The sequence below is a fragment of the Octodon degus genome, unplaced genomic scaffold (genome assembly GCF_000260255.1).
Source record: "Octodon degus isolate 3935 unplaced genomic scaffold, OctDeg1.0 scaffold00001, whole genome shotgun sequence".
NCBI lineage: Eukaryota > Metazoa > Chordata > Mammalia > Rodentia > Octodontidae > Octodon > Octodon degus.
Window position 1 is genome coordinate 37,880,448 of NW_004524577.1, and position 11,178 is coordinate 37,891,625.

An 11,178-nucleotide genomic window follows, 5' to 3' on the forward strand; every position below is an offset into this window, starting at 1 on the left:
CTGTACTTCCGATTTGATTTGAAACTGTCTCATTGCTGTTTATCAATACAATTTTGAAAAAAAATTAAAAAAAAAACAGCTTTCAGGCCACATGTCAGAGATCCATCTGCAGGTCCCTTTTTGAATCACAGTAGACAAGTATTTCTGAAGAGTCATCTAAAACACAACTCTATTTAAAACAAGATTGAACATAAGGCAGCTGAGCAGGAAAGAATTTTATTATAAAGCCGGAAATAATTTTAGAAGGCTTCCCCTGAAATGATGATAGTTAACTACCATCCATTTCCTTCAAGAAAGAAAATTTCTATTGATTAATTTTGAACCTAACAAGAAAAAGTAGTCTTACATGATCTCTGGCCAATTATTCCCCTAAAATCTCTAGTCATTCTGACCACCCTGGGAAGTAAAACACAATCAGGACATTAGAGGCAGAGTGAAAAGCACATGAAAACCTCTGCACTACTTCTGCAGTTGTGAAACTATTTCAAAATAAAGATTGTATGGAGGAAAAAGAGGTAACCTCTGCAAAGCTAGAAAATAAAGCCAAGCATAAAGAGAAACAAGAGAATGACTACAAGATCAGGTAAGGTCTATTAATTATATAATATTAAAAATAGTAACATACACAAAATAGCATGTTTGGCATGACTAGTAAGTGTACTCTTTTTTTTTCCGGACAAGTCTCACCACGGTGCTCGGTCTACCCTGTAACTACTGTTCCTAATGATCCTCCTGCGACAGCTCATGAGGACTTGAAATACAAGCATGTCACTATACCCATTTTGTTTTGGTTTTTGTTTCTGACTTCAGTTTTTTTGCAGTGTGAGGTATTGTCCCAAAAACCTTATGAATTGGGGGTGTAGTCCCCATTTTCTAAGTACAGAAAATGAAATACAAAAAAATTAATAAATACCTTCAACAAAACACAACTGCCAAGAGAGGAGGATCTAAGTCTCAAACCCACGGTGTCCAACTCTAAAACCTGAACTTCTTATCACTATACTAGCTCAGGGAAAAATAGAAATAGGGAGAAAAAAAATCACAAACACAATTTTGTATGTAAGTAAAACTTCTACCATGATCCCAAAACACAATCCAGGGCTTGTCAACAATTATGAAAATGAGAGAATTTGACCTACATACTGTTTTTTTTTTTCTGTTAGGGAAACTAAAAATAAGAAATCCAAAATAAAAACAGACCTCACTTGAGAAAAGTTTTCCCTTAGTTCTGTGAAAAAAATTTTTGGCACTCATACACTGTCTCTCCTGTCATCCCTAGAAAGGCCACCTGAGGCTTCTAGAACCTGACAGGATCATGATGGCAATATAGTTATCAGATGAGTCTACTGATGAGTCCCTAGCTGAATGAGTTGTTGGGAGGGGAGGCGTGGTAGGAAGAGACAAGGCCCTGGGGTATAACCTTGACCAGGTCCTCCCTTTCATCTCTGCACCTTAGCTGACATGGCTGAGAGGTTTCCTCCATCATGCCCTTTCTCCACCCTGTCTTGCAACCAGCTGACCATGCATGGATGAACCTCATAAATCATGAGCCAAAACAGGTGTTTTCCTCCTTTAAATTGGAGCTGTCAGGACCAGTGCAACAGGGCAGTGGAATAAGTGCCTGCTTTGTCAAGCACAAGGACCAAGGTTTGATCCCTGGTCTCACATGCTGTACCATCCCCACCCTAGGGGCACACTGAGCCAAGGACTGAGTCCAGGTGTTGTAGTGCACACCTGTAATCCCCGCGCCGAGGAGGCTGAAAACAAGAGGATCACTATAAGTCCAAGATGCATAGTGAGACCCTGTACCAAATACATAAATGAAAAAATTTAAAAAATTAAATAAATTGGAGGTGTTGGTTATTTTACGTCAGTGATGAAAAAGTGACTAATATACCTGAGATATGAGGAAGGTTAGTAGAAATGATTTTAATATTAAATGAGTTAAATATTAAATGAGTTAAATGTAGTAAGATTAGAACAAAAATACTTAAAACAGAAATGGAAAAAAATTTAAAAGATGATTGACTTTTGCTCATAAATACTGATTCTAGCTTGGTGTGGTATCACACATCTATAATCCCAGCACTTGTGAAACTGAAGTAGGAGGGGTGCTGCAAGTTCAAGCCCAGCCTGGGCTACACAGTGAGTTTAAGTTCAGCCTGAACTATGTAACAGGGACCCCCATCTTAAAAAATAAGATATATATATAGCATTGAACTATACCCTCACCCAAAACTCAAAATATTTGAAGAGAGATGGATGATATTTATGAAGTATTTAACAAAGGTATCTAGTACTGTTATGTTTTTATGTGAATTCTCACTTAAGTCTGTTTGAAATGAATAAAATGGATGGTCTCCATTTTATAGAATAAGTAAAGACTAGAAAAACTAAACAATGTCCTCTACCTTCATTCAATTAGAAGGAAGCAGGGCAGGGACATAAAATCTGGAACTCCAAACCATACTGCATTATAAAGATTCCACAGATCAACAGTTAGCACTAAACAAAGTATTAAAACCACCAGGGATTTTTTTTTTTCCAAATCAGGGACTGAACTCAGGCCCTTGTGCTTGCCAGGCAAGTGCTAATTCCACTGAGCCATCTCCTCGGCCCCACCAAGGATACTTTCATAATATAAGTTTCAAGCCCTTTACTATATTTATTATTATAGTTTAACCTCTCCTAATTACACTGTTCTATGTTCATCATTCTCTGTATTGCTCCAAAACACAATGTTACTATGTAAGACAGAAGTATTTCTAGCTTCAGCAGTGATACACATTCTTCAGAATCTTCCTGGCCAAGTGTGACAGCACATGTGTATAATCCAAGTGTTCAAAAGGCTAATGCAGGAGAAACAAAAGTTAAAGGCCAGCCTAGGCTACTCAGGCACAAATGCCGAACTGAAAGACTCAAAATGGCCCTGATCTGCGTTTCTATATGCAGTAGAGTTCTAATTTTTTTAATTTTTTATTTGTGTGTGTGTGTGTGTGTGTGGCCAGCTTAGCCCACCAGGGGGCGGGGCTGGCTGGCATGTGGTGCTGGGGGATTGAACCTCGGTCCCTGTGCTTTGCTAAGCTTGTTCTAAGTAGGTGCTTTAGACCACTGAGCCATCTCACCAGCCCTAGAGTTCTAATTCTTGATTTATCTTTTCTTCTACTTATCCCTTTTTTTTCCAAAGATAGGCCGGCATTCAGAAGTTGTACCTCAGAGATTAATGAGCCAGGTGCCAATTGGCCATATGGCTGAATTCATCTACAAAACAGAAAACACCCTGGCAAAGGCTTCAAATATAGTCACTTCATGAAATTAAATTTACATAAATAAGAACTGGACCAAACTAAAGTATTTAATCTCTTCAGAATGTGGTTTTGACATTGCATTTTTTAAAGTTACTACAAAAACACTAAACTTACCTTTCAAGAACCCAGAGGTATCATCTTCTTCAAACTTATTTGAAAACCCTGTACAAAAATATAAAAAATAAAGCTTGCAAACTTTAAAAAAAAAAACAATACAATCTACCTCTGTATTTAAAATCAGAGCCAAGTAGTTATGATGCCCTTAAAAAGAAAATAAGCCACCTCTAAGTATATACATATTAAAAGAAAACTCATTCAGTTTTTGCTAAGATTCAAGCTTTCTGACAATTTTTCATCCCCATTCTTTTCAGCCAATTTTATTTTACCTCAAAAGTCCTACACTCCCTATATGTACATGGGAAGTTCAGAAACATATGTTAGTATAATTGCTATATACTTTATATTCAAAATATCATAAAATATCTAAATATTATATATTTTAAATTTTATAAATTCCCAATCTCTTCACCTGCCAAAGAACAATGCACGTTAAATTATAATTCAACATGTGATAATTTTTCTTTTCTCAGTAGTATGGAAATTCTTAGTAATCCCTGATAATAATTCATAAAATTTTAAACACTTAAAATGTTGACTCTTAAACTGGGCCTAATGACTAACATCTGTATGCCTAGCACTACGGAGGCTGAAAGAGAAGGATCTCAAGCTTGAGGCTAGCCTGGGCTATGCAGCAAGACTTTTGTTTTTGCCTGAAACAAAAGCTGAGACTTATCTTTAGTACAAAGATATGGGGAGCCAGGTGTGAAGCACATGCCTATAGAACCAGCTACAGGAAAGACTGAGGCAGCTATAGGACTGCTTGAGCCTATGAGTTCAAGACCAGCCTGGACATCACAGTGAAAAATCCCACCTTAAAAAAACAGTATCAGGAAATGTGAGCTTCATGTATTACATTTGTGCTTCTTTAACACAAAAACTAACCAATTATTATTTAACTGTGCTCAATTGCTACACAGAACATTCATGTGTGTGCATGCACACATGTACATCTCAAGTGATTTAACATCTCAGTTTTAACAAAATCTAAGATCTTTTTCTAGAAATAAAACTCCACAAAAATATAATGCACCCCTTAGCACATGTGTACTACAAAAAAATGCATCCTACTTTCTTATTAAAGGATAAAACAATTTCTTGAGCAGATATATCATCTCAATCTTATATATTAACATAATCCCAAAAGAGTATGTTCCCGCAAAACAACATTTGCTTTGAGGATACTTAAAGAGGTCTCATTCTACTGTCTACACTGTTACACCTTATCTGCTCAAGAGTCAGTCATTTTCCAAAATACCTGTCAGTCTCCTACCTGCACATTACTGAAGTGGTTCTCAAACTCTGCCAAAATTTTGATTTACACATTTTTATGGATTTTTTAAGATAAGAAAATAATGTAATTTTGAACTTTTCTGGTTCTTTAAAGATGGGTACTAAAATACACATGAAAGAGTAAGATCTCACAGTAGCAGACAGGGAGTCTTGAGTAAAGAAGGAAAGAACTGGAATCACATGTAGGGTGAGTCAATCTGAAGATGTTCTACCAAGGAACACAACTGTTTTGAAAACAAAACAAAACCAAGCAGATATAAAGCAAGCCCATCCAGAGGAACACAGGCTGCTGAAACTATAAGTGAGATCACTCTCAGGTAACCCTCCTAAATTCTTAACAAAAGTTCACATTTTCTACGTATACTAAAAGAAAATAGGAACCCAAAGACTAAAAAGCTTAGAACCAACTCAAGTTTTGTTTTGTTTTTTTGTTTTTTTTGCGGAACCGGGAATTGAACTCAGGTCCTTCCATTTGCCTGGGAAGTGTTTATTCCACTGAGCCATCTCCCCAGCCCCCCAACTCAAGTTTTGATTGCTAAGACATTATAAGTAATTACATTTGTTTCCAAAACTCTTTCCAACTACAAACTCACCCACTGTGGAGTATGCTTTCTTTTATGAGAGTCTCCAATGTCTGAAAAAGTTCTCATAAATTCTTTAATATACAGTGTTATCCACACCACCAAAATGTAATTAAATAAGTCTTTTGGGTAAGGGGGTCTTTCAAAAATGGGAAGATAACAGCACAAAATTAAAATTAATGAGTAACAGATCTGGAACTTTAAAAAAACATAAATTATGTTATCAAAGTAAAAAACAAATATACTACTGGTAAAATATAGGGTTCTACTAATTATGGTTTTACTAGAGATATTCAACCAGGAAATTCACTCCATTTTGGGTATGTTGAGCCCTCTCCTTAACAAACCCAAATATTACATACTCTGTCCCTAGTGAAAGTCATTGGTACTGGAAACTTTATACTCTCACCCCATTTTTTAGAATTGTTCTATTATTCACTATTTTCCCAGTACCCAGTACTCTTTTGGCCCTTCTACTTGTAAAATTAAAACCAGGGATGAAAGAAAAGTGAATACCACTGCCTTTGACACTTTCATCTCTTCCATACTATTTGTCTGTATTGCTATTTATAGTTTGATTTTACATTACATAATTCTAAACACCCAACTTTTAAAAATCTTTCTGTGGTATCTGGAATTGAACTAAGGGCCTCACACTTGCCAAGAGGTGCTGTGCAGCTGACCTATATCCTCAGCCCCACCCAACATTTGAATTCCCAGAGGAAGCTAAGGCCTCATCTCAAAACAGAACACAACAAAACAAAACACCATAAGGGCAGACAGGCAATGGCAAGAACCATAATTAGGAAAAAAAAAATACAGAAATAACCAAAACAATATTAACTGACACTAGACCAAATCATCACTGCAAAAAATAAAAGCAGGTTTCAGCCCACAGGAGGCTGGCTCTGAGGCAGGGTGGCATGACAGAAGGGCGTAGCACAGAAGAAACAATCGATGGCATGGCATGGCAGGCAAAAAGCAGTGAGATTCACTCTTTCCTTTTTATTCCATCCAGGTTATAAATCTATCTGTTGGTGACATCCACACCCAGGATGGATCTTTTCTTTTTAGTAAACCCATTATCCACACCCACAACTATGCTAAACCAATCAGCAAACTCATCCAGCACCACACACATAATCTACTCACTCCTAAAAGCCCTATCAGCTCATAAGGCTTTTGGGGGGGACATGCAGATATAAACCTTAATACATGATTAATAATCTGCAAGGCATTTTTCAATCCAGTGAAGTTGACATAGTAGGATTAACAGTCATAATCCACTTCTGGTCAATCTCAAAGGAAAACACTTCTCCTTAAACAATACTTAAATTGTCAAATAAAACAGTTCTAAGTTCATAGTTCTGTCAAACACAATACAACTCTTTCATACAACTGGAAATGTAATAATTCCTTAACAAACACTCAGTCCCAGCATTTTTCAAATATCCAACATTCTTTTATGACTGAAGGCAAACCCTTAACTATGAACCTCTTTAAAAATCAAAAACAAGTTACATAATCCCAAAATACAACATCACAGAGTAAACATGATCATTCCAAAACAGAGAAATAGGGGGACAGAAAATGATCAGACCGAAGCAAGACTGAAACCCAGCAGGCCAAACATTATGTTCTATAGCTCCATATGCAGCACCCAGGGCACCTGATAAGGTAAGGTCTGAGTTCTGGAGGGCTTAGGTGGTTCTCTGTCTCTGTCTGTCTCAGGCTGGATCTACTCACACTCTGCAGCTTTCCTTGACAAATGTTCCTCATTATTGGCATATCCAACTTCCTCACATCTTCACTGTATCTACTGGTTTCATTACCATGTCTTAACATGCTGTCCTCTCAGGGGCTCCTTTTCTACCCACCAAATTCTCTAAAATCTTGATGAAAGTCTCCCTGACCCCAAAATGCTTCCATTTTGCAAGCAAGTAAAAACCAGCACACAGGAAAAACACCAAATTCTGCTGCCAGCAGGGACTAAAGCTAGATCATGTTGGACCTTTGCTACAAGAGACTCTAAGTTCCTGGATGGCTGAGAAGAGAGAACTGAATTCTAGGGAACCAAAACCCTAGGCAGCTCTTCTCTAGAAGAGGGTTCAGGGACTCTCTTCTCAAATGAAAAGTTTATACTTTTGCAACTCTGAGATTGTGATGAGTGGGGTCTTGCTGGTTTCTGACATCAATGTATATTTCTTCTTGCCCCTGTACAAAATACTTTATTTCTTTTCTAATCTAATCTCTTCAGCAGACATACATCCTTTAGCCCAAACTTCCCACATGGTTTTCTCTGAGACAAATTTTTTTCAAATTTTTTCTTCTCTGTCTTTTGGCCCTGATTCTCAGTATAATCTTGCTAAAAACATACAGCAGTAACCATGCAACATCCAGAATACTAAGTCATTTTAGAATTTCCTCTGCCATACTCATTAGCCCACTGCCCTTAATTTTAGTCTCCTGAAAATGCTTAGGACATAGGCAAAATATACACAAGTTTTCTGCTACAGTGTAATACATTATGCTCTCTAGTCCAGCTGCCAATGGAGTCCTTGTGCCCCACTGAAACCTCCTGTGCCTGTCCTTTACTGTTTGCATTTTTGCCAGCATCTTGAGATCTGATTAGAATCATCCACAGGCATCTGTTATAGGATACTAGGGTTTCTCTAGCCAGCATCTCTAAAACTTTCCAAACTCTTCCTATAAACCAGTTCCAAAGTCCTCTAAACTACATGGTCACAGAAATTAGCCCACTTGTTTGAACCCAATTTTGTCTATTAATTAGCTTTTCTGTTGCTGAATACAATACCTAACACCCAAAGTTTAAAGAAGGAAATTTTAATTTTGCTCAGGAATTCAGTGTATGGTCAGCTGGCTTTAAGGCAGAAATGAAAAGTCAGAAGGGTGTGGTGGAGCAAAGCTTTAGATTTGGTGGCTGGAAAGCAGGGCACGAGAACTAGGCCAAAAAGGACGGGGTGAGAGACACTGAAGCTGATGTCTCCAGGACTTACCCACACTGAGGAGTGTGCTTCACTAATCTGCTGGATATTTCTTATTCTAATGAAATTGACATACGAAGACTAACAATCATGGGCCAGCCAAATAGCATAGTGGATTAAAGCGCTTGCTTAGGCAGACACAGGGGCCAGGAGTTCAAACCCCAGGCCTGATGTGCTGGCCCTGCCCCCCGGGGTGCACTGAGACAATGATTGAGACCGGATTTGGTGGCACATGCCTATAATCCCAGCACTTAGGAGGCTGTAAACAGGAGGATCATTACAAGTCCGATCTACACAGTGAGATACTATATACTCTGTACACCCTGTCCTAAAATACAAAAAAAGAAAAGACTAACAATCATTGAATTTAATACTCTATCTAAATAGTAGTCTAAGTATATTAAGATATTTATTTACTTCTATTGAGTACAGTAACCAACAAAACTTATCTGTATCTCTTAGCACAATTATACTAGCCAAACTAACAATAATTCTTACTATGAAAACTTTAAATATATTTAAAAAGTTAATTATGTAAAATAGCAGGAACATATCCAAACATAAAATTCAAATTTATGTTAATTGTATCTAAATAAAGATTTCTAAATGTCTAATGCAATACCACACATTAACCTTTACATTTCCATGATAAAAATAAATGGAAATATCAACATAATTTTCCAAAACATAAATTTAGGCATTTTATATGTACTTAAAACTACCAAGGAGCCCTAGCAACAGCATTCCCTAGAAATAGATCTTAAATAAACTTAAAAGTTCTAATAATATTGCACTATAATAAAACAATGCAGAATATTTTCAGCAATTTAAGTCTGAAAAGGGGACTAAAGGAAGATACTCTGCTATGCCAGTATGTGTCCCAAAACATCCTGATAGCTACTATATAAGTACTGTGTGCTAACAGATGGTATGACTAAAGCACCTAGTAGTTTTAAAAGTGACATTTAAAAACTCAAGCCTGTGACAATAACCTTGTAAACTTAGCTATCAATGAACTAAAGAATTGCTTCCCATTGCCTTTCCTTGAAATGTAAATATCAAAAAAGAGGTCCTTCTCAACCTAACCTCTAAAGCTTTTACAAACATGTTCCCATTTCAACTGCTGGAAATCAGGGCCAGGAATGTAGCTCACTGGCTCAGTGCCTGCCTGGCAAGCACAAGGCCCTGAATTCGAGTACCAAAAAAAAAAAAAAAAATCAATGATCATAAATTAAGAAACAAGTAAAGGACCTGACCAACCAATCTGTGTCCAGTTCAAACAGGCTGCCTTAACCATGTTACAGTATTCCAAAGAAGGAAAAATGATGAACTTATTACCCCAACAAAACCTAGCACACTGACTTATAAGACCTAAAGCTGAGTATGGTGGCACTCACCTTAACCTCACCACTCTAGAAAACTAAGTTTGAGCCCAATTAGGCTACTTAGGCAGATCCTGCCTCCTAACCTGAGCAACTTAGCGACTTAATGAAACCCTCTCTCCACATAAAAAGTTCTTCTAAACAGTGGCTGGAGAAGTAGCTTAGTACAAAGGCCCTGGGTTAACTCTCCAGGCTCACAACGAATGAATGGACTTTAGAAGGGCTGGGGATGCAGCTCGGTGTGAGGGCCCTGGGCGCAATCCCCATTATGAGGGATGAGGAGTGGAGTGGAGAGAGCTCTGACCAAAAGCCTCTACTCCCTCACTCGACAGCTCAGATGAAGGAAAGACTAAAGCACGTACCTCTATTTCCCAAACTCCTCCCAGAGGCAAAGTGACTTCTCCTGAAATGATCTGGTTGAGCAGGCCCATCATCCAGTTCTAAAATGAATAACATTTTTAAGAAAGTCAGAAGTATCTAGGTTGCATGCAAACTCGTAACCGTTTTCAACATGCCACATACAGCAAAGCAGGAATTTTATATAGAAAGATGAAGAGCACAGCTAAAAACAGAATAGACAATAAAATGAATAAGTAGCTTCCAAAAAAATTAAAATAAATTGGTTAAATCTCATTTCTAAAGAACTGTAAATTTAAAAAAGTAATTTTACTATGATTAACTGGAAAATAGCTTTAAATTTTGCTATTGCTATGAACAGTAAAGGATACAGGTAAAGTAAATACAGACCACATTCTACAGTGTTGTCATCTCATTTTTTTCTTTTCCCTTCCTTAACTCTTTCACTTTTCCAGGTCCCCTATCCTTTTAAACAATTTCTTCCCATTTTACCCTATCTCTTGTACAATTTGGTCCTTATTTATACTTCCACAGAAGTATACTTCACAGAAGTGAAAACTGTGATATTTACACAAGTATCTAATTTATTCCATTTGTCTCCAAGTCTATCCATTTAGCAAGAAATGTCCCAAGTTGGTCCTTATTTATGGCATAGTACTCCTCCATTATAGAAAAAAAGCCTGTATCTTAAAAATCCACCTCAATTGAACATATACTCATAAGTGAAATAAACGAGACACACATATGTAAATATCATATAGCTTCCATAGTTTAAGAACTCAAAAGAAGAAATACAAATAGAAAGGTATAACACAAGTAAAAGGAAAGCAGGATTTCAAGGACTAACTAATCAAGAGAGGGAAAGGAAAAGAGCTAGGAAACATGAATAAGTCAAGCCATACAGTTATATGTAGAAGATAGGCAAGGCAATGATCCTGAGAATCTTCAGAAGGTTTTTTAATCTAGCAGTTAACTGGAAAGATTCTCACCCTAACTATATATACTGATACCTGTGAACTAAGTTACTGCACTGCAGATGGTAATTTGTAATAGGAGTTTCATGCTTGGAGTGCCTGTCATTCTGGTCTTCTGAATATGGGCTGCTTGTCATGACATGCCAGTTGCTGCTATGATG

General features: G+C 37.2%; 1 protein-coding gene across 6 annotated transcripts in view; it reads right to left on the minus strand.

Annotated features, from left to right (window-relative positions):
- Ddx4 (DEAD-box helicase 4) overlaps window positions 1-11,178 on the minus strand; it is a 52,354-nt gene that overhangs the window by 29,444 nt on the left and 11,732 nt on the right. For all 6 annotated transcript variants that reach the window (XM_023709350.1, XM_023709340.1, XM_023709346.1 and 3 more), the window contains exons 4-5: window positions 10,049-10,126; window positions 3,423-3,470 (exon numbers count right to left, since the gene is read on the minus strand). In XM_023709350.1, coding sequence (XP_023565118.1) covers window positions 3,423-3,470; window positions 10,049-10,126 — 126 coding nt within the window. The remainder of the gene's footprint in view (window positions 1-3,422; window positions 3,471-10,048; window positions 10,127-11,178) is intronic.